Source organism: Hyperolius riggenbachi, chromosome 1 (assembly GCF_040937935.1).
Source record: "Hyperolius riggenbachi isolate aHypRig1 chromosome 1, aHypRig1.pri, whole genome shotgun sequence".
Classification (NCBI taxonomy): Eukaryota; Metazoa; Chordata; class Amphibia; order Anura; family Hyperoliidae; genus Hyperolius; species Hyperolius riggenbachi.
Genome location: NC_090646.1, coordinates 167986638 through 168011178, shown reverse-complemented (window position 1 = coordinate 168011178; position 24541 = coordinate 167986638). Strand labels below are relative to the sequence as shown.

The following is a 24541-nucleotide window of genomic DNA, read 5'->3' as shown; positions in this document are numbered from 1 at the left end:
ATGACCCAGAGTATTACCGGGTATTAATTCTACTATTTAATGACTGTGATTTTACCAGAATTTATGCTAAAGGTGACCATGCTTTACTTGATTTTCAGCCGAGCAATCAAGCAATTGACTTCATTGGGCGATCAACAACGGTTTGGTTGATCGTCTAGTGGCCCATACACTACAAGCATATCCTATGCTATTCTCGTTCACTAATCAAGCTGAACGATTTTGTGCCTCCATACTCGGAAACCAAATAGCGATTCTGTGTCCATGGAAATCATGTAAACAATAGCCAATTCCTTTACGATCGACTTATATTTTGCACCCTGCCTGATCAAGTAAATTGGTCGATTTGACCAGATATCAGGCAGTTTCCATCGATTGAGCATAATGGAACATAATCGATTCTCCCCCAATCCAATAAAATGATCGAACTGAATGGTCAATAGAGCAGGGAAATCGAGTGTAACGATTGTGGAACTTTCTCCGTGATCAGCGCACAACGCGTGCGCTGACACGGCGGAAATCCTCCACAAGCGTATATTTGCAGACACCCAGCAAAAGGTGCTACGCACCTGTAGAGGGAAATTCCTGTCGGCAGATGGCGCTGGGGAGTGCAGAGGAACCAATCCTCTGTACCTCCACAAGTGCAAGACAGGAATTGTACGAAGCGCAGAACGCAATCGCAAGAGAGGCGATTGCGAATGAGATTGAGCAAAGGGATAGGTTGTATGTGTGTGCGCCAATCCAGTCGCCACCCCGCGACCGCGCACACACAACAGCAGATACGAAATAGGAACGCGATCGCGAGAGGTGCGATCGCCAGACGTGACACAAGGCAGATCAGAATAGGATACGAGGGTAGCAAAGGCACAGCAAATACAATAAGGAGATACGGAAAATAACAAATGCTAGCTAACCGTGAACACCGCACTCATTCGCAACAGTACACGCGGTTATGCGCGATCTCCACGTGATAAGCACAATAGAGACAAGCACGCCTAACTAACCATTAACAGACAAACATGAAACAGAGGACGCGAGCGCTTGCTTAACGGTTACCTCACCGAGCCTGCAGCAAGCGTAGCGGACAAGACAGACACACGAAAACAGGGACAAACGAGAGATAGGATCCACAGCACTAGCGAAAAGTGGCTAGCGTGATCCAGGTACAGAGTAGCAGAACAGAAGGATCCCCAGCGCTAGTGAAAAGTAGCTAGCGCGATCCCAGAAGACAGAACAGAAGGATCCCCAGCGCTAGCGAAAAGTAGCTAGCGCGATCCCAGGAGACAGAACAGAAGAGATAGCTGGTAGCAACCGCTGCACCAGTTATACTCCAAGAACAGAGATCAGAACCATTTCCTGTCGACCACCATTGGGGCAGGACAATGGCAACAGGCAAGACAAGACAGAACAGGCAATACAGATAATACAACCTGACTGGGCTAGAAGGGGAGCCTAAAGCAACCCCCAGGAATTAACTATACTAGATAGCAATGGCTGACACTCCAGCAGTGTCCATCAGGAACAGAGCATGGAAAGGAAATGACCAGCAAAGCCTTCTGGGAAACATAAAGCTCTTATAGTGCCAGTCATCAAAGAAGGCAGGTAAGGGATTTGCATAACGAATATATGCAAATTCCCCAGCAAGAGAACAGACCAGAAACTTGCAATGGAAAGACAGGTCTCTGTTCCAGAGACCTGCAGCCCACAGACTAGAGGAATGGACAAACAGCCGTCTGCCTGTGCAGCCAGCTGAGCGGATCATCACATCGAGTAATGTATTAGCACCTTTACTGTTAATGTTGACATATTAATTAACTTTACTGATCTTACTAGTTAGCATACTTAGGCCCAAATGCAATGAACTTTTTCTCTTGAGTTATCTCCCAGGAGATAATTTTCATATTCTCTTTAAAATAACTTTCAGCATTTTATAATTGAAAAAGTACCCTAAAGTAGGTGAAAAAGAGCTATCAAAATTATTTTGAGTATTTTCTCGCTTGCTGGTGGTTTAAAAGGCATTTTATTACAAGGTGTGAAAAGATCGCCTAGGAGTAAAATTGGGAGAAAAAGTGAATTGCATATAGGCCTTAGAGCCATGTGCAATTCACTTTTTCTTCTGAGTTTTCTCCTAGGAGATACTTTTTCATCGTACATTTAAATAACTTTTTGACACTTTGCAGTGGAAAAAGTACCAAAAAGTAGGCAAAAAAATACTGTAAAAATTATTTTGAGCATTTGTCTGCTTTCTGGTTGCTTAAAAGGCATTTTCTTTTAAGTTGTGAAAATATCACCTAGGAAAAAACTCAGGAGAAAAAGTGAATTGCATATTGGCCTTAGTGTTAGTATACTAAGGGCCTGATTCACAAAGCCGTGCTAACTGTTAGCATGCTTGTGATAAGCCCCTTATCACGCCTAAACTCTGTTTAGGCGTGATAAGTTATGTTCACGCGCAAAGTCCTGCGCGCAAAGTTTTGCGCGCGCAGCACGCTGCACGCAAAGTGCACATTCACCTCTATGCAACGTTTCGCGCACACCGCGCTGTGTGAATCACATCGCACGCAAAGTCCCGTGCGCAAAACTTTGCGCGTGGGACTTTGCGCGTGAACAGAACTTATCACGCCTAAGTAGGTACGCACGGCTTTGTGAATCAAGCCCTAAGTAAGAATTGCGATATGATGCCTTTTTAAAAAAAAGCCCCATCTGTAAAAAGTGCCCCCAAACCTACAATATTAGTTGTTTACTCTGTATTCAATAGCCCTCCCCCCCCCCCCAGCCTTCATCAATAAATATAAACAATAGTTCACTAAACTTCAGTCCGTGTCTATTATGACCCATTTTCACTGCACAAGGCTCTTGATTTATTCCACTTGTACAGTAAACGTTTTCCTGCTCTGCGTTTCATCCACCTATAGGGTCATTATCCCGTTGCAGCTTGTATCTGAGGCTCTGAGCTATTGATTATAAAGCTACACAGGAGAGCCTCTGAGATCCTATTACAGGACTACAATGCTTTATAGCTGTGCTGGTCTAGTGTGATTAAAGGATGTGGTTTTTTAGATCCATTACAAACCCAATAAAGGTTTTGTGTTTTTTTTTAATGTAAGTACGCTGCATTTTTGGGTGTTCTTTTTATAGAAGGTGTAATTGCTTCTAGTTGGGAAAAAATTCATTACCTGAAGATGAAAACAGTCAGCGGTATGCAATCTAGATGAAAGCAAAGCATCTGACTGCCAATCAATATGGCACAAAAGATGTGAAGGTCACACAAGCTGAGAAGCTTCAAATAATAATTTGGTGATGTCATTGTCGTGACTTGTCTGAAGAACACCGAAAAAAAGAGAAGATCTTGGCTTGGACTCTGGAATTTAGATTAAAATGGCTTCAATTGAATGTGCTTTCCAAAGTTAGATGTAGAGTCACTTCCTCATAATGTGGCCACCTTGCTGATAATGCTGCGCTTGACCTCACGATTTTCTTTCTTTTCCTTTTTCAAGGTGGCCTTGAAGAACACGATCTGTCAAAAAAAAGAGGAGCACTGTATCAGCTCATAGAGAGGATAAGAAGATTCGGCTCTGGTAGGCCAACTATATAAGCCTTATGAAGACATTCATTTGAAAAGGGGACCATGAAAAAAGGGAGTCTGATGTATCCGTGTAACGTAAATTTAGTTATAAAAGTTCAGGTTGTATTTGAAAAAATGCTTTCGGTTATAAAAGGTTTCCGACTATAGTTGAGAAAAGTAATTTTGATTATGAAAGGGTGCTGGATATAGCTGAGAAAAATGATTTTGGTGATTTCAGTCATAGAAGGGTGCCGGATATAGCCGAGAAAAGTGATCACTATGACCTAACTTCTCCCTACTCTCGCACAGAACCTTCCCCTGGTGGTGTCTATCACTTAACCTCCCCTGGTGGGCAACTAACCTTAACCTCCCCTGGTGGGCAACTAATCTTTGCCTTCCTATGGTGGACAACTAACCTTAATCTCCCCTGGCAGGTTGATAACCTTAACGTCCCCTGGTGGACAACTAACCTTAACTTCCCCCCGGTGGGCAACTAACCTTAACCTCCCCTGGTAGGCAACTAACCTTAACCTCCCCTGGAGGGCATCTTATCTTAATTCCCCCCAATGGGCAACTAACCTTAACCATCCCCTGGTGGGCAACTAACCATAATCTCCACTGGTGGGTTACTAATCTTAACCCCCCCTTCTCCCCTTGTGGGCAACTAACGTTAACCATCTCTAGTGGGCAACTAACCTTAACCCCCTGGAGGGCAACTAACCTTAACCTTGAGTGAATATTGCTGTAGTTGTAATTTTTGAAAGGATATAACCTTACAGTTATAAAAAGGTGCCGGATATAGCCGAGAAAAGTGATTTTGGCTACAAAAAGGTGCCAGATATAGACAAGAAATGTGATTTAGGTTATTAAAGGCTGCTGGATATAGGCAAAATAAATGATGAGCGCCCTTTTTACCCATTTTGCAGCCGCAAATTGTGGCAAATAACATTGAAGTCTATGGCGGCGCCCTTTTAATACTGATGGGTCATGCGCCCCTTATCAGCTGATACATTTTTGAGCACCACAATGGCAATTTTAAAGCTGCATAAATAGTGGCATGCACTGTCCTTTCATCAGGCCGTTGACATATGACAATAGCACTAATGGGCCTTTGCCTTTTACTGTAGGTTACGAGCGTACAAATGCAACTGGTGAAAAGGCAGATCTAAAACCCTCAGGGAAAAGTGAAAAGAGGAGACTTCCCAGAGCTGCTACATCACGCACTGAAAGAATATGGCCTGGAGGTGTCATCCCATATGTCATCGGAGGCAACTTCACTGGTAAGATACATTCTTCTTTCACCACCGCTAAGTAGGTAGACTGCAGTTGCATTATTTTCACAACAGCCCACAGCATACGATGGTATAGCCATAGCTGAACAGGATAGGAGCACCCAGTATGTTTTCTACTGAAGAAATGTGTAACTCAGCTAAATTCAACATATTCAGCAAAGCTGTCTAGGAGAATTGCACTTGTGTCCTAAGGATTATACACACCATGCAGTATTCCCGCTAGATTGACAGGTTGATCAATAATTTCCAGCATGTCCGATCTGCTTCTGATGGAGAAAGGGATCGATTTTGTGCAGTACTGGTCTCAAATCCAATCCCTAAAGCAGATCGGACATGCTGGAAATGATTGATCGACTGGAAAATGAAAATTACGTGGTTTGTATAAGCCTTTATATATACTCCTGTTATCATGGCCTATGCAATCTTAGCTATTCACAACCGTGCAGACATGCAGATCCTGTATCTCTATCTGTAATGTCCACAGGCAAAAAACAAAGAGAGGGCTGGCACCACTGGTGAAATTGCTCTTTTACTTTAGTAACATTAAAGCAGTAAAATCATTGGCCTGCCGGCGACAGCCCACTGTTTCTGGCTTCTCGCCATTCCTCAGGCCGTGTAGCCACAATGTGATGTCCACAGCAGCAGCTGAAATTCCAAGGCAATAAATCTGAAGTTTATGTTACTCCATTGTTCTAAAGTTCCTCACTGACTCTGTTGCGATGTCTGGCTTCATATGTCATTGGCTATACTTCACACTTCAGAGACACGCAAATGCTGTTATTCAATCAGATGTGTAAAATCAACTCTGAAGAGAGAGAAATTATGGTCAATGTGGGAATAAGAGAAACTGAGCATATGACTGGAAAAATACAACACATAACCAGGAGTTCAGCCTAGACTGATGACTATGATAGGGTAATTTGACTAAGACTATGGTAGACATAGGCTGTGAGCGCTTCTGAGCTACAGTAACTTTTTGTGTGTGTGTGTACACATCTTTATTATATCCTTCTAATATGCTTATCAACAGTACAACATTTCACATACACAGTTGAAAGGTAAACTGATCTCAGTCTGATTGGAATTTGATAAAACTCATTGCAAAATAGATTATAAATATACATATTATTTAGGGTCACCATACACGGGTCAGATTTCCAGTATATTTATTCACTTTGAATTTGCAAGTAGAGATGATCAATGAGATGAAATAATTTAATTAATTTGCATTGAAATTTAATGTACGGTACATTATATGCAGCTTAAAGTGGGATAAAAATGTGTTTTCCTACTTATCATTACCCATACAGTTAACGTATTTGCTTTTGTGCACAAGTAATATTTCCGGTTTACAAATTACAAGGTCCCAGTTTATCTGCTCTGAAAGCTGCCATTGCATTTTATTCATAGCTGCAGTATTTATATATTACAATCTCTCTAGTGATCATTTCTCAGCTCTCTCTGCTGCTCAGCTCAGAACAGTTCCGTTTCAGCAGGCCACTGGCTGTGTACTTATTGTAGCAACAAAGGAGTGTAAACAAAAGCTAATGTTATCACCTCTTTGGATGCAGCCAAAAGCTTTCAGGAGCCTTCCAATGAAGAGCAAAGTGCTGTGTTTAACTGTTTAAATGCTGTTTTGCTTCAAAAAATTTTGGGGTAGGATATTTTATGCTGTGAATAAACTTTTAGAATAAAGAGGAAATGACGAGTTTCAAAGCACTTCAAAAATGGACCAATTAATATAACTGCTTGTCAATTTTACCAAGTTCAAGCTGCATACCATTTACGTGAAATATGAATGCAAAGAGAAATTATTTGCGTCTCATCGACTATTCCTAGTTGCAAGTAGTCTGCCACTTATATGACTTATTAACCAATATAGGACAGTGTGCTGATCGGCTGTATGAACAGGAGCGCCAGTATATTTTGATTACCTGGCCAGTGGGCTAATGGGACTGCCATGTCATTTTGTGCTGCATCAAACAGTACAGATCTGCCAGGGAAGCAGACCAATAGAGTTATCTGATCAAGATCAAATGCAGCAGGGTGAACTGATCACTTTTCAAGCAGTTGTCCTGAACATTCATTAAGTTATTTGTATAATGTTCTCAGCCATCTTTATGCCTGTTGAGAAAGGACACAGAGAGCCCAAAATAGTGTAGTACGTTCTGGAATATGGAAATTGTAGAAGAGTATAAAAAGTGTATACACACAAACCAGGGTTACCTCCAAGGCAACCACTGTGTAAGCAGGGCAAGACAGAGGGCCATGGCTTTTACCCGAACCTACTACTGTTGTAAGCTCCCCTACTTTTAATTGCCTGAGGAAGCAGGACCTTGCCTGCGAAACGCGTTGCAACCTATTGTGGAGTATACCAATAAATGATATGTTTTATTAATTGACAGTTTCTAGTGTCTGCTTATAGGAGGTAAGTCCACCACTGCCTCCAAAGCATTTTTTTTAACAATTTTAAAGATTGGTTTTATTCTTCTGGCGCCTCTGTACACTACACATCTTTATGCCTGGTACACTCCATGCAATTTCCCATCAGAATGACAGGTTGAATCGATTACTCCCAACGATTTCCTATCGTTTTTCTTATCAATTTCATATAGATGTGATTGGAAAATCGATCAGAAAAATGATCGGAAATCAGATTAAACATGCCTGAAATAATAATGGATTATTTCTGGCGGGAAATTGCTTGGTGTGTGCCAGGCATTATAGCAGTAGTTTCAGCTGCACAGACTCTTAAAACTCTCTAGTAAAACCTGCACTTTGAAGTTAATATATTTGTATATGTGTATGTATATATACATATATTACAGTTAAACACTGTAAAAGTTGAAGTGCTTTTAATAATAACACATGCTGTAGTCGCTTATCAAACATCTGCCACTTTTACTTTGTTCACATTAACAATGATTCCAGTTATGTGATATGGAACATCCTTCCCGTGCCCACGATGAAGGTTAAAAGGAAATCTATTTCAGTCTCATTAATCCTAGACTCAATTCAGCTTCTTTAAACACGTGGTCCACATTATACTGCATGTTAATCCACTGTGGCGATAATGACAGTTCCGTGGCATCATTCTCAACAGGCATGTCAAAAATATCAAAGAGAAAGGGGAAAAAATGAGAGATTCAAGGCAAAAAGAAGAACAAGCATGTGAAGATGTTTATGGTGGCAATTGTGTGTGAATGCAATGTTTACAGAGGAATTTTCATCTAAATGCCCCTTTGTGCTAAAAGATTAAGCACACCATGATAACCTTCAATTTATTTATTTTTTTATGAAAAGTTGCTAAAAGGGTTAAAGAGACTGTGTTTCACTTTTGTTCTGAAGCTTATCAGTTACCTGCAGCAGTGCAAGTTTGTGCTTTGAACAACAATAATAACAACTGAAAAGACCAAACACAGAACAGAGTTTTCCTTTAGCAGGATTTAGTAATGGCCTTGGCCTTTGCTCATGATCAAGTGGTCGTTATCGTCCACCTCGGCCATGTTTCATCTAGAGTATGCACAAGCCCTTATACTAGCAGCACTTGCTGCGTTTTTGCAAAATACAAGGACATCTTTAAAGCAATAAGAATTGTGGAAACCGTTTTATACCACTGCAATCCGATTGCGATCAGATTTTTTTCTGATCGCAAATGTCCTACCTTCTGCATTTCTTCCATTTAGAAAATATGTATAAGAGGGCCCTCAGTGAATAAATAAGGATTAATTTGATGATATACTATACTATATATACTATACATGCTATACATGTGGCTGGATAGTGTACTGGTTCTACCTCTGACACAGGAGACCAGGGTTTGAATCTCGGCTCTTCCTGTTCAGTAAACCAACACCTGTTCAGTAAGGAGACCTTGGGCAAGACATCTTAACAATGTTACTGCCTACTGAGAGTGCCCTGAAGCACTTTGAGTCCTCCAAGAGAAAAGAGAAAAAGAAAGACACCTGCTTGCAGTGCTGTATCCTGAGCTTGGGGGACTTGTATTTTTTTACACAGGTGACATTACTTGTTGACAAAAGCAAGTAGGATTACTACAATCTACAATGAAGATTAAGAAAACAAGTTTTAGTTGTATGTTATATGACAGACTGTAATTTAACTTTAAGCCTCAGCTCCAAGCACAAATATCATCTATTTAATGGCAGAGCTTGTTTTTTTAAAGCACCAAAGAATTCCATAGCTGTAGGCTGCAGGCTTGTTTGTGTGTTTGTCATACCTTTCTGGTCTCAACAATATAGAAATGTTGGTCCAAGTAGCAGCCAGTAGCCCCACCCTCAGAGTCTGCTGTTATTTCCTTTAGCGCTGCTAGTAGTACAGGGCACATGATCACATTTTTGAAAACAGGGTTTTAATCTGCAGGAATGTTTTTTTTTTCACTTTAACAATTTACATTTGGGCACTTTGCTGCTTTAGCCATAAGATGCTTTATTTAGAGTTGTGTCTGGAGATTTTGACAGCCCAACATATTTAACATGTTTGCATTTCCTTTTCCTTGTGCATTCCCTCTAGGCAGCCAGAGGGCCATGTTCAAGCAGGCCATGAGACACTGGGAGAAACACACCTGTGTAACCTTTATAGAGCGCGCTGATGAAGAGAGCTACATTGTGTTTACATACAGGCCTTGTGGGTAAGCATCACGCCTTCTGTGTTTCAGTGAATCAATAACAAATCATGGTTCCAAAAACAAATATGAAACGTTATCTATAAATATTTCCCATTTAGTACTTGGAGCCAGAAAGTTCAGCTTTAAACTATGCCGTGTTTCATGTATATTGCAGCCATGCAGAAAGCTAAATTTGCTTCTAATTCAATACGGTATTATTTGTTCTGGAGATGGTCAGTGAGGTGCAAAATCATTTCAGCGTGCATGAAAATATTTAAATTGTACAAAGCTTGAAAATGGACCAATCAGACGTAGTTGCTGTTTAAAGTGGCCCAAATTCAAGCAGCATAGAAATTCTATGAAATTTGCATTCAAGTCAAAATAATTTGCATCTCATTGACCATCTACATTTACTACATCAAAACAGCATATTTAAATAGCTAGATCGCTAGATCTAAGGCAATAGAGGAAAGAACACAAGTTTAACTACTTCTGTACCAGCAGTTTCTGCCCCCTTAAGGACTAGAGACTGCTGTCACGGTAAAACCACGCTTACTGACGAATGGCCACAATGATCCGCCGGTCACGCCGATCTGTCCCTGCCACTCTCTCTGCCGTCAGTATGATGACAGAGCTGCTTTCATTGGCTCCTGACGCTGCCCATCAATGTAAGCCAATGCGATTGACTTACGGTGATGACAGGGTCAGGAGGCAATGAAATCAACTCCTGACTGACTCACACAGCTCTGCCGTCATACTGACGGCAGGGTGAGTGGGATGCGGCGGGGACAGAGCAGCGAGAGTGGAGGGACTGTGTGGCGACGATTGTTGAAATCTACGTCCTGTCGGAGCCACACGGCCACAAGCAGGATGTAGATTTCAACCGTGCTGGTCCGGAAGTGGTTAAAGGATACCTTACCATAAGTAAAGCTTCCTAAGGTAAGCACAGATCATGCTGGATCCACAAACATCTGTGCATTGTCCATTTCTTTCCTAGTTCCCCTGGTCCTCGTGATCACGCCTTGAAAAATTTAAACTTTCAGACAGGAAGAGGCAAGCTTACTACGGTGTTCACCCTTATCACTCGCCCATTCCTTCCTGTTCCCCACCTCTTAAATGGAGTGAATATGGCAGGGTGGAAGAGGTAAAGGAAGGGTCATAGGAGGAAATATCTCTGCAAGCCTTCTTCCTGTTTGAAAATTTGACTTCAGCCAAAAGTCACATTTCAAGGAGTGGGACTGGGGGAAACGAGGAGAGGAAAAGACAATGCACAGAGGTATGTAGCTCTAGCATGGACATATCTCTGTGCTTGCCTTAGGTAGCTTTGCATTGGGCCATGTGTGCTTTTAGAAATCCTAGTAGAATAGTATACTGTATTTGTCATAAGCTAAGGCGAAATTCAAAAGATAGTTCAGAACTTTAAAGCTTAAATACTGTAATACATTTTCCATATATCAACAATATGGTCCTCTTTCATTTTCCCTTTGTGTAATATAGTATTATAAAAGACGCTTAAGAAATGACTGGAGATTTGTATGAAAATGTACGGTACTTGATGGTTATCAGCAAATTCCCTTGCTGTGATAGTACATGCTACAATGCAGCTTTTAGAGCCTGAGCAGTAAATCTCATCTCAGACATACAAAGGCAAAATCTCCATCCAGCATGCACTAACCTAGCTTTACCTCTTGTAAATATTTGGGCATGATTGCCTGAAATGAATAGGCTTTCTGGGTGTTCAGTGGGGAGTTTAATTCTGTGATAAACAAGATAAACTTTAGGATAGTTCATTGTTCCTCTTAGTTTGTTTTTCTTAAAGCGGAATATAACCCTGCATTTCAACTTTGCTCTAAAACATTATTTACAGTATATTATATGCAACCAGCATTTTTTTTTTTTTTTACTAGACCAGCATTGGAAGGGTTACACAGGGCTTTAAAGTTCCTGGAGATTTCTGCAGACGCATCCAAGCTGAAATAGATACATTTTGTTTACATAAATGTATCTAAGTGTTGAATGACTGAGAAGGAGCTTGGAGGACAGCCAAAGAGTGTGTAACGTTTATCAATAGATACATATAACTAAATAGAATGTATCTATCTGAACTTCTGCATATCTCTCCACTGAACTTGAAACCTCTGTGTTTAACCCTTCCAATGCTGGTCTAGTAAAAAAAAAATTCTTTTTGCATATAATATGCTGTAAATAATGTTTTAGAGCAAAGTTGATATGCAGGGTTATATTCCGCTTTAAGGCACGTACACACGTCGTACTTCTTTAAATGACGGGTCCGTCAGACCCTCCCGGGGTGTGGTCATTCTGCCGACAGTTGCACGTGAGTACAATCTGTCGGCAGGCTGATAAGACTGGTTTTGACCGATCCGCCGTCGTTTGAAGGAATCAGGCATGTGTACGCGCCTTTAAAGGACTTACGAGCCCAAACAGCTAAAAAAAGATAAGTACCTTATTCAGTTTTAAATACACGGAGGACGCCGTCCGCGCCCTCCGTGCAGTTCCGCCGGGTCCCCGCAGTCTGATCGCCCCCCGTGCCGCTCCCGACCCCACGGACGGGGTCGGGCTCCCCTTCCTCTCCTAAGATGGCCGCCGGAGCCGGCCGCGGCTGCGCAGTCCGCATACGCGTTAGTGCGGCTGCGCAGCTCTAGGGCCCTCCCCCCCAATCCACGCACAGTAGCGTGGATCGAGGGGGGAGGCCCTAGAGCTGCGCAGCCGCACTAACGCGTATGCGGACTGCGCAGCCGCGGCCGGCTCCGGCGGCCATCTTAGGAGAGGGGTCGGGAGCGGCACGGGGGGCGATCAGACTGCGGGGACCCGGCGGAACTGCACGGAGGGCGCGGACGGCGTCCTCCGTGCATTTAAAACTGAATAAGGTACTTATCTTTTTTTAGCTTTTTGGGCTCGTAAGTCCTTTAAGGTGGCCATACATCAGGTGACTTGGTGGCCGATCGACCATCCGATTTGATTATTATAATCGAATTGGATGAAAATCGGTGCCGCCAAGTGCATGCCCTACTGACAATGCGACCAATTTCTGGACCAGTTTGCGGCCAAAATCCAACCAATTTTCGCATGCTGCAAGATGTTGGGACGACTTGCTCAATCGGGTGCGTGGCGGGAGCGGCGTGCAACTTTGGGATAATTGACAAACGCGGCAAACACCCGATGCTGTCCTCCCAATGATAAATGTCCCACCGGTGCCCCATGCAAGGTATACGTTACCTGTCTGCGGCCTCCACTTGTCCCTCTGCTGCTTCCTGGATTCTTTCTCTGCATACATGCGTGCCCCACGCGAGCCCTTACTAGGAAACCACGTGGGGTGCGCATGTATGCAGAGAAAGAATCCCAGAAGCAGCGGAGGGACAAGTGGAGGCCGTAGACAGATAATTTATACCTTGCATGGGGCACTGGGGGAATATTTATCATTGGGGGGGACAGCGTTGGGGCAGTGAGGCGGTCGGGTGCGGCGTCACAAGGCCGATTCTATATCGATTTCAGCATGAAATTGATTGGGAATCCACCTGTGGTGTATGGGCAGCTGACAGATCTCTCTCTAATCAGATTCGATTAGAGAGAGATTTGTCTCTTTGTCGAATCTGCCCTTACTCACTAGATTAGGGGTCCCCAAACATTTTGGGTCGAGGGCCGGGTCAACATACTTCAGACTGCTGGGGGGCTGGAGTATACATAAAATGATGTAGAAGTCTTTGGCCAGACAGTGAAACATACCCAGGTGACAACCTGCAGTCTAAATGGACAGCAGTGTCACCTGATGTGGAATTTGATTGGAAACCAGCAAATTACTGCTTTCTGGCTTCCATGTATTGGGCGGTGCCAGCACTGCTATTCCAAATACGGACAACCAATATTTAAAGATGAACCTGACTGCATCTATAAATAATACATTTTGTGTGTGGGGGGCCAGTAAATAAGCCTCAGGGGGCCACATTCGGCATGCGGGCCTTAGTTTGAGGACCACTGCGCTAGATGTATGGCTATCTTTAGTGACAGCAAGGTATTTTCTTTTTTTCATTCTTATTTAATTCTTATTTAGGCTCACTGAACGTACGCAAATACTAATGTCACTTACTGCGTGACGGTGTGTTGTCACACGTTTCCATAAAATGTATATTTTTGTATCGCTACTCCATTTGTTTGTTTTGGAGAAGAGGCTGTGCCTGCAGATGCTTCTGTGTCATCTTATCTCAAACTAAGCTGTACCATTCACTATGTTCAGTGTTTTTCCCCATAAACCTTTTTTTTTTAGTCCTTGAGTCTCTGCAGTTATCCATAGGAATACGATCAATACCGGCTTAATGAGATTAGTCTTATCTCATGTCTGTGGGTACTTCTTTCTAGCAGTGGAGGCAAAGATCTTCTGAAATATTTTATTATACTCCAGATTTTGTCATCACTATACTATATATTTATTTTTTTGACAGACCTTTGTTTTAGTTTCTGCAGGCTTTGAACTGTTGGCTGAGTCATAGCAATTGTATTTCTTAATTATTTGATGACCCAGATACCACCAGTGATGTTTGTTTAATGAAAAGTGTGCTGAATTCCAAAGCCTGTCGGGGATCGAGGACTGCTTTGTCTGCTGCATGTGGACAGAGGGGGACATGTGCTTTCCTGTAAGCGGGCTGCTAATTGATGCCATAGGGAGCTGTAATGCTCATGGTTCTATATATGACACCGGCTGTATTTTTTTTGTTGGAAAAGTACAGTGCCACACTGTGTTCCTAGACGTTATAATTTGCTCCCAGATTATCTCAACCAAGTGCCAGCTGAGTCCACTGCTCTTTCCCCTTACATAACCCCCCCCCCCCCCCCCCCGGTTTCATGCTGCTCTCAAGTATGTTGCCTTCCCCCCCCCCCTCTTCCTTTCACAGCAACAGAATGCGTGGCTAGCCTGGAGGCCAGCCGTGTGTTTGTACAGCATTGGGCCCTGAACTGTTGCTTTAGGGATCGAGTCAAAAACCCTGTAGCCGACAGTACTCGTGCATGCACCATTACCCAGGGGTGTAGCAATAGCCATAGCAGCTGGTATGGGGCCCTGGAGTAGAGGGGGCCCAGGTGGTACTAGATGTATTCACTTTTACCATTCTTGTGTTCCTCTACCATCTGACTTTCTCAGTGCCCATGGACTTTTATCCGTAGGGTAGGAGCAGGTGGCATTGTTCAGTATTGCCTACATCTGATGGCCCCATGAAAGTTTTGCTGTGAGTACCCATAATCTCTAGCTACGCCACTGCCGTTACCTGCATCACTGCAGGCTATATTATTTACGGGGCATCCTCACTAGAGGTGCAGACATAATGGGCTTGATTTACTAAGCTGTGAAAACTCATATTACGGCCGTTTTCGTGCGCATTTTCGCGTTTGCATGCGCTTGCAAATTTGTGCCCTTAATTGCACGTTTAATTTTCATGTGAAAATGCGCGCGAAAACGGCCGTGATATAAGTTATCACGGTTTAGTGATCAAGCCCAATGTGCTTATGCTTTTGCTTAATTTTATGCTTATGCCTAATTTTACGTTTATGCTTAATTTTTATAATCTTATTTTTAATAACTGCTTTTACTGCAAAACCAAATATTTAGAATGGTGGAAAGCTGTCAGAATACATTTAAACAGTCGAGCTAAAGATAAATAATAAGATGTCACCCTGTAAAACTGTATTTTTAGTAAAACATCAAAACATTGTGCAGTGTTCTCAGAATGGTTGTTGCTATGATACCATGGAAATCTGTGAGTGTAACAGATGTGACATATAATAAATGATTCAAGTGTTTGGTCTATTAATAAACTTAACTCCTTTTCCATTTGAAATGCCTGCGTAGAGGTTAATAATTAAGAGGGAACCTGTGACTGCCCAACGGTGTTATTGCTGTTCTTCATTTATTCAACAGGTGCTGCTCCTACGTGGGGCGAAGAGGAAATGGCGCACAGGCTATATCAATTGGCAAAAACTGTGATAAATTTGGAATAGTTGTTCATGAGCTGGGTCATGTGATCGGCTTTTGGCATGAGCACACGCGACCAGACCGAGATGACCATGTGGCAATTATCAGAGAAAATATTCAGCCAGGTAATTTGCTTTTACTGATGTTTGCTCTACAAGCTCAAAGTTGCTGTCTGAATCCCTGTTGAGTTTACTTGCCCACAATTCCTGTCCTGATGACGCCAAGTTTTGTAATGCTGTTGTAATTTGAAACCAGGATTACACAGAGAAAAGAAGGGTGGGGCAGTCAGTGTAATACAAATGTGATAATGCTTGTCTTCCTCTTACATTTTGTTTTAACAAGGAATATTTAATGGAAACATGTAACGAGTGGGACATAAAGGCTGCTATCTTTATCCCCTGCTAAAAAGTTCCTTTTGCCTGGCTCTTACGCAGGTTCTCTGATTAACCCTCTAGCAGCCAATTTATTTAGAGGCTTGAAAGTGCTCCAGGCCAATTTATTTCAGCACATATTTTTATTTCTCCTTTGTTACATTTCCTAGCTTCTAAATAGTACTTCTGTAATGTGTATTTATGGCCACTTGTCACTAGGGGGCAGTGTGAGACAATAACAGAGTACTTCTGCTTTCAGTTTCTTTATTTTCTGCTAGTAGAGAGAGATCAAAGCATTCCGAGTATTTACAGCACAATGAGCTTTGCTGAAAAAAACAATGCACCTATCTCAAATGAGACAACTCTTTTGAAGCTACTAATGGGTTAAAGTACTCTTTTGTCACTGTTATAAAAAGAGTATGAGATCAGGTGTAGTTATTCAAAGGGCTGTATACTTGTTGCAGTTGTGTATTAGAGGTTACTGAAGCTAAAAGACCATCTTTAAATGAAACTAACATTGGTGTTTCTGTTGCTGACCATGTTTTTAATTAATTTTACATATCTGCCTATTCTACAGATCCTTTGCAATTAAAGCAAACATGAACTGAAAAATAAAAGTCATAATAAACATACAATTGTCATACTTTCCCCATCATAGTCTACTCATTTGTCTCTTTCTCCTCTTCCTCGTTGTTCGAAGAAAATGGTGAACTTCTGAGAGGAACTGACGATAAGGTAAGTATGCAGTATTCATTTGCAGGTACATCATGTGGTTATTTCAAATAATTTTACTCGGTTCAAATTCATTTTAAAGCAGAGTTATAGTGTGACAATAAAAATATTTGCCCCCCCCCCCCACCTCCTATTGTCCATACAGTTATTCTACTTGCTTTTGTCCCACATTAATCTGTCATTATTAAACTAATTCAACAATCTGTGTAAACATAATACATACCCACAGAATAGAGTACAGTAGACCCGGGAACTGCCATTATGTGCAGTAGTATATTATGTTCATTCAGTAAACGCATACAGCAAGGAAATACTTCACTTGTTTTCTTTCAATCTTAATGAATCCATAAAAAAGCTCTCTGCTTTGTATGCTCACTCTTATCAACTGCAGATCGTGATCAAATGACAATCTGGGAAAATAAAAGGTTGCCATACACTGGCAGATGGCCACTAGATCCAACCAACCAATATATCCCACCCTGATTTAAATCTGATCAGAGGGAAATATATTTCTGCCACACACTGTGAATAGATTTTCTATAGATTTAACCTTGAAATTTATAAAAAAAAAAAAAACGTATGGAGCCACCATCGCACTGCTGGGCCACCAGGTCTCTCCCCAGCTAAAATGTGCTACCTTGGGGCCAGTACGGAGTGTTGACAGCGGAGCACATTCACCTGTCCACCAAGGCACTCCTCCTGTGTCCTCTCCCCATTACTGCTAGCCATCTGTGCCTTCATAACCCCACGATATGTACATACTCAGGTGCCCGGGTAAAGATGGAGAGGGACACAGGAAGAAGCATGGCGGTGGACTGCAGGACCGGGGTGAGAACATTTTAGATGGGGAGAGACCTGGGCCTGTTCATCCGGAAATCTTCCACCACACACCTGACAGCCCCCTTTTAGTGAGATTTTTCTGTTTGGAGTGATCAATAGTTTCAATCGACTTCAGCTGGAAATCGAACTAAATTACAATGGGGCAGCCATGTTGTGGCATTGATCTCAAGGAGGTTTGATCATATTGATTGAACCTGCTGGGGAAAATGACAAAATGGGCACCTTTACATTGCTGTATGTAGCTGAAAACTTCCCAGCAAAATGCTGACGTGTGAAGCCAACCAGAGACCAGCAAGGCAAGTGAGCTTCCACCTTCGCTTTACCTCAAGACTCTCTTATACATCTGTATGGAATACTGTAAGTTTGCACTGATCCTGTGATGCCTTTTGTTGCTGCTAATGTGAGTATTATTTTTGTTTTATTTCCCAGGCCAGGAATACAACTTCCTGAAAATGGAGCCAGGGGAGGTGAACTCACAGGGAGAGCCATATGATTTTGACAGCATCATGCACTATGCACGGAACACCTTCTCAAGGTTGGAACCTCAGGTTATAATTTTTGACTTTTAATTACATTTTCCGTAGTTAATAATGAACTATAATTTGTTGAGTAAAGTTATAGCTTGGAAATCCTGTTAAGCGTTTGGGCCTATTTCCACTTGGTGCCCAATCCATTTCCCGAATGTGCAATGTTGCGATGACCAAAGAAGGCAACGGTCCTCCAGGTGCAGTCCTCCCAAATGTAAATGTGTCCACCCCCTCCCCCCCATGCAAATGCATTGTAAATTTCACCTTCTTTAGCTGCGATGACTCCCGGTCACAACCGCTGCTTCCCCCAAATGCTGCTTGGCATGTGTGTGTGTGCTCACCTGCTATACACACCACCACTAAATGTATGGGCACCTTGCTTAGTCCACCACATATTATCATTATACTGATCTCTTAACTACATTTCAGTATTAGAACTGAGAAGTGTAGTACTATTCTTGACAGTTTTAAGGGGCCCATACACCTAATGATTTTTATATATACAGCAGATTCGATCACTGTGATCGAATCTGCTGTGAAATCGTTCCGCAAATGCTGACAGAACAATCGATTTCGGTCCGAAATCAATCGTTCCCTTTGATCGGTCCGTGCGGAAGAGTGTGTCGATAGCGGCGTTCGAATGCCCGACGACCGACGCTAGCGGCAATACATTACCTGCTCCGCCGGCGCGTATCCCCTTTGTCCCCGCTGCTCCTTCTCCGCTGGGTTCCGGGTTCCGGGTTCCGGCTGGCTTCACTTACTTCCTGTCCCGACAGGAAGTTTAAACAGTAGAGCGCCCTCTACTGTTTAAACTTCCCCACGCAGAAAGAAGTGAAGCCAGCTGGAACCCGGAGCCCAGCAGGAGAAGGAGCAGTGGGGACAGAGGGGGACTAGTGCCGGCCGGAGCAGGTAATGTATAGCTGGCGGGGGGCGGCGGCAGCTCCACAGATTGTGATCGGTTTCACGCTGAAATCGATTCACAATCTGTTTGCAGTAAAGGCAGCCATACGATCCCTCTCTGATCAGATTCGATCAGAGAGGGATCTATCTCTTGGTCGATCTGATGGCAAATCGACCAGTGTATGGCCACCTTTAGAGAGTCAGACTATAATGTCTTTCCAGTATGTATCTTCACTAATTAAGACTGTAATCATTACAGATTACAGTAGGCGGTTTCTGTGACTAAACTTTAACTGCATAGTTTTGTGATACCCTCTCTACCTCTATGACTGTTTGTGACAGGATCATTACCGTTTCTGTGATCTGTTATCTGCATATCATGCCTATTTCTAATCAAACCATCAGGTAGAAGCTACTTACATACTCTTGAATAAAATCCAGTTTTCATTGTACTGAGACCCTCATAAATAAGATTATGTAATAATATCCTGAAATCTGACATCGCATCTATGCTGACGCATCTTCCTTGTAGTAAGAGGGGCTCCCATAAAACAAATGTACATCTCACCCAGTATACCATTTGCCCATCTTAGGTTTGGACAGAATCTAGCCTAATTTGAACTTTGCCATATATTATAAAGCATATTACATACAATATTACAATACCGGAGAGACACTAACATCTATACAGTTGTGAAAAAAACAGTATATTTATTAATTAAAGATTTTAAACCCACATCCATTTAAAATGCATGGAATGATGGATCTGTGGACAGGTCTGCATCCAGCCATGCTCTTAAGATTATAATATTGCAGCTGGCTGTCAGGAGTAATTAGTTCATCCGTCAATCTAGTTCAGGCATTATAAATCATGCTCACCCCCACATAAACTCGGAATTATAATCCAACTGAGATGTGATGTACGCACTTGTGCCCTGTATCATAGCAGCTAGAGATTTCCAATGAATAAATACTGTATATGTATATTACTTTTATAAACAGGAAAAGGAATGTGCCTGTAAAGGGGCATTACACTGCATGTGTGTGTGTGTGTGTGTGTGTGTGTGTGTGTGTGTGTGTGTGTGTGTGTGTGTGTGTATATATATATATGTATATATATATATACATATACATATAATTATATATATATATATATATATATATATATATATATATATATATATATATATATACTGTATATATCCTATACAATAAACTCCCTGTGCTACTGCACATGTGTGACACGGGTGGAGGAGGATGGGGCCAGGGGGCGGGCGTGTGCGCGCCCGTTGCTTGGGTGCTTGTGGTGCAAGGTGTGTGGGCGCCTGTGCGGGCGTGTGTACAGGGCGTGCTGCGCGCTGACATGTGGTGGTGACAGGGGCAGGAGGGGAGGGGGGTTGTAAGGGAGGCCTAGAGCCCGTTATTGTAACATACTGTGTGTATATATATATATATATATATATATATATATATATATGTATGCGTATGGCAGGGACAGTTGTCTCTGTAGCTGGGTCCGTACTTTTTGCTTCTGCGCATATGCGCAGCACGGACCCAGCTTCACCCAGGCAGGACGACAGGGACGGAGCCAGGCAGGCATGTGAGCGGGTGGCTGGGTATGCGGCGGGTGCGTGTGCACGTGTGCGGGTGTGTGCGTGCGCGACGGGAGGTTGCGCGCAGGAGTAGACAGACCTAGATCAATATTATTGATAAGATCCAACATATTAGTATGATGATTCTTTGCTTTGCACACTTGAATTATTGATCTAGACTAGAGCAAACATGCAGTCAGTGAACCCAGAACAAGTGATTTACATGCTTGCTTGGAATAACTGATTAAGAACATAGTAGAAGCAGAGGATCAGCCTAAGGGCCCTTCCGCACAAAAAATTTCAATCGTGGTGTGCTGCAATCGGGATTTACAGTTCCTGCGGAGTGCATGTTTCGCCGCCGTTTTTGTCCGCCCTAAGTAAAAAAAAAAATGCTGATTTTTTTTTATTTTCAAATGGGAAATCGCATTGCTTTGCATGTGCTATGTGAAATTTGCATGTGCTCCTATTGACTTGACACAAACGCAAAACTGCAGCAAGTGCTGTAATTGTGGTTTGCTGAAAATTGCAATGCAGCGCAACACACTACTGGGAAAGGCACATTTCCATTATTTTGACAGTGTCCTTGAGATCGTAAAAATGCATGCACTTTGAAAATCGTATTGAAGCGGATGCAGTGTGGAAGACCCCTAATACATAGAAAGCAAGCCAATAATGGCAAACACTATATTTCCTTTAGTACAGAAATTACAAAAAAACCATTTTTTCTTCCATGGATTTTTTTAGCAATGTTCTGTAAATTTGTAACGCATACAAAACCTTATGAATAATTATGTTTTTTTTTTTAAATAAAAAATAAAATACCTACTGCATCAGTTGATTGCTGCTGACTTCCTCTCTGTAGACTTGAAGTTGCTGTTGTTCAGTTTGTACCACCCCTCCCTCGGTCTGAACTCAGCCCCAACAGTGACAAGGGTAGCAGCGGAGAGGGTGACTTCTATTCCTGAGTTGCTTGGCTTAGACTGAAGGAGGGGTAGGAGGTTAGGAGTTATGCTGGGAATACACAATGAGATTTTTCAGTCAATTTACTGTCCGATCTTTTTTTCGATCAATTTTCTTATCAATTTCCATGCACTTCTATGAGAAATTGATCAGGAAATAAGATCGGACATGTTGAAAATTATCTATCGAACCATCTATCTGCTGAAAAAATGTATGGCGTATTCTCATCATGAAAGAGCAGCAGCTGCAATCTTGCATCGAAAGATGGCCACTAACGATACAATTTGTCGAGCGATTGTTTACAAACAATTATTTGTATGAACAAACGGAAATGATCGTTTGGGACCACAAATGGACAAAAAACTCCTAACCAATCAGATTACATTGACGGGATCAATATGAAAATCCGATCTATTTCTTAAATCTGATCGGATTTTTGTCCGTTAGTGGTCCCAAACAATTATTTACATTTGTTCATTAGAATAATAGTTTGTAAACAATCATTGGCAAATTGTATCGTTAGTGGCCATCTTAAAGGGAACCCAAATTGAGAAGGATATACGATTTTTTCTTTTAAAATAGTACCAGTTACCTGATGATCCTGTGTCTCTAATAATTTTAGCCACAGCCCCTCAACATGCATGCAGATCAGGTGCTCTGACTGAAGTCAGACTGGATTAGCTGCATGCTTGTTTCAGGTGTGTGATTCAGCCACTACTGTAGCCAAAGAGATCAACAGGACTACCAAGCAACTGGTATTGTTTAAAATTAAACATCCATATCCCTCTCAGTTTAGGTTCCCTTTAAAGAGACACTGAAGTGAAAAAAAAAATTATGATATAATGATTTGCATGTGTAGTACAGCTAAGAAATAAAACATTAGGAGCAAAGATATGAGTCTAATATTTTTTCCAGTACAGGCAGAGTTAAGAAAATCCAGTTGTTATTTATGCAAAAAAAGCCATTGAGCTAGTCCGCGACTTTCAAAGTCGCAGAGAGCTCTGTCTTCTGAAGCTTGTTATCTCAACTGTCAGTCACTGTATATTCTTTTTCTCTGCAGAGGACAGGTCAACAGTTCATTGACCTGCTCTGTAAAATCATTTGAAATGCTGAGTAGTGTGCAAACTGCAAATATAAGAGAATGATGCAGTGTTATAAAAAACACTATACAACTAAAAATAAAAATATGAGAATATTCTCTTTGCTACTTATGTTCTAGTAATTATCCGTACTACACAACCAATCTATTATATCATATTATTATTATTTTTTTTGCTTCAGCGCCTCTTTAAGAAACCAGCAAAAGTTTACTATAGTCTGATATGCTGTGGTGCAAACCTTTGCCTTCCACTAACAAACAGTTTTTAATGAATCAAGATAGTACTTCCTGCATCAAATACAATAGATTCTCCAATGTTCTGCAGCATTCTCCAACCTTGGATAACCCCAGTAAATCCGGGCAAGATATTTATGGCAAAATCAGAACACAGTGATATCATGACCTTTAGGCTGCTTACACACTAAGACGTTACAGGCGCATGTTAGTGCAGCCTGTAACGCTCCCCCAACGCACAGCAATGTAACACAAGTGGGCTGTTCACACAGCCCACGTTGCGTTAAATGTAACGCTGCACGTTCTGCCGAAAGTGCAGCATGCTACGGCTTTACAGCGGCTTAAGCCGCGTTAGACTGTTTGCACATGCGCAGTCATGTTGGGGAGGAGCGGAGAGCGGCCAGGCACATGGCTAATTAATATTCACTGCATGTTGTGACGTGCAGTGTTTACTTCCTGGTGCGGCCACACTGTGCGGCGATTGGCCGGCGGGACCACGTGATGCCGCATGCGTCCAAGAGTACGCATCACGGCATCACGGACGCCAGAGTGAGCTGCACAACGCGGCTCACTCTGACGTCCACATCGAAGAGCACCAGGCCTTGCGTTAGGTGCACGTTATGCGACCTTAACGTAGCACCTAACGCAACGTCTTGGTGTGCAAGTAGTCGTAATGTAATTTGTTCATATAATTTGCTGTATAAATATATTCGTTTTATTCTCCTTACATGTTTTGTTTATGTATGGATACATTGATATTAGTCATATTGAAGTGGATCTCTAAGATATTAATAACCTTTACCCATCACTCCCCTAACATCACTATGGTTACTTCAGAGACAGCTGGACTCTTCTTACTCGTGTCCCAGTGTGGAGGCGGGGCATTGCATCTAGGAGAAAGATTGTAAATATTGGAGGGGATGTAGCCAGAATTGCCACCCTTCCATAGATCGTCTCCTATGTCCTTGTTAAATACAGTACAGGAAGAGAGGGAGAGTTCGTCGTGCCTACAGGACTACATGATTATTGGGATAATGAAAATACATGAATAATATGACATGCTTGTGCCATGCAGGTGTAATAGAACTGATGATTCTTTTTCTGTGTGTATCATATTTTAGGGGTATGTTTCTGGATACAATTCTTCCATCTCGTGATGACAACGGTGTGCGGCCTCCTATTGGTCAGCGCACTCGCCTCAGTAAAGGAGATATTGCACAGGCAAGGAAGCTGTATAGATGTCCAGGTACTGCTGAGAGAAAATGTGTGTTATTCTGAAAAAAAAAAAAAATTTCAGTGGCTTTTATCCGGTGCTAGCAGGAAGTTTTAAATTAGGATGATGACATTTATTGGCTAACTTATAGAGAATCGAAGCCAAAGCTGAGGGTTCAGAAACACATACTTACCTAAGGAGATGGAAGCCGCTGGATCCTCCGGTCCCCCGTTGCCGCTAGCGGACCCTCCAGCTGCTCTGTCATTCTCTGCACATTATTTCTACTCCCCACTCCACAGTAACAGACATGTTTCTAGCCGTTATGTCTGTACAGAACTTGGGCCCGACCTGTCCTTGGAGGGTTCAAGTCCCAATCTCAACAGGGCGACAGTCCTTGTATGAGTGGACGAGGCATGAGCGTGGCTGTGCATGTGCATGTGGAACTGTTGGTGTGCAAGCGCCTCTGTCTTACTGCGCGAGTATGGCTGCGCCTGTGTAGATCCAATATGGCTGAAGTTGTATCAGAAGTAATCTTTGGAGGGTCCGTGCTTGGCGGCAGAGGTGCAGAGGACAGTGAGGGATACCTCATTAGGATCCAGAGGCTTCTTTCTTCTTAGG

General features: G+C 42.3%; 1 protein-coding gene and 1 long non-coding RNA gene across 3 annotated transcripts in view; one reads left to right on the top strand and one right to left on the bottom strand.

Moving 5' to 3' along the window:
• TLL1 (tolloid like 1) overlaps positions 1 to 24541 on the top strand; it is a 219729-nt gene that overhangs the window by 130162 nt on the left and 65026 nt on the right. For both annotated transcript variants that reach the window (XM_068278831.1, XM_068278832.1), the window contains 6 exons: positions 3492 to 3572; positions 4687 to 4839; positions 9382 to 9499; positions 15402 to 15580; positions 17828 to 17933; positions 23832 to 23956. In XM_068278831.1, coding sequence (XP_068134932.1) covers positions 3492 to 3572; positions 4687 to 4839; positions 9382 to 9499; positions 15402 to 15580; positions 17828 to 17933; positions 23832 to 23956 — 762 coding nt within the window. The remainder of the gene's footprint in view (positions 1 to 3491; positions 3573 to 4686; positions 4840 to 9381; positions 9500 to 15401; positions 15581 to 17827; positions 17934 to 23831; positions 23957 to 24541) is intronic.
• On the bottom strand, positions 5405 to 23689 carry LOC137569377 (uncharacterized). Its single transcript, XR_011030991.1, has 3 exons — positions 23513 to 23689; positions 21244 to 21428; positions 5405 to 5656 (listed from the first exon to the last, which is right to left on the bottom strand). It is a non-coding gene; the product is annotated as an uncharacterized lncRNA (long non-coding RNA).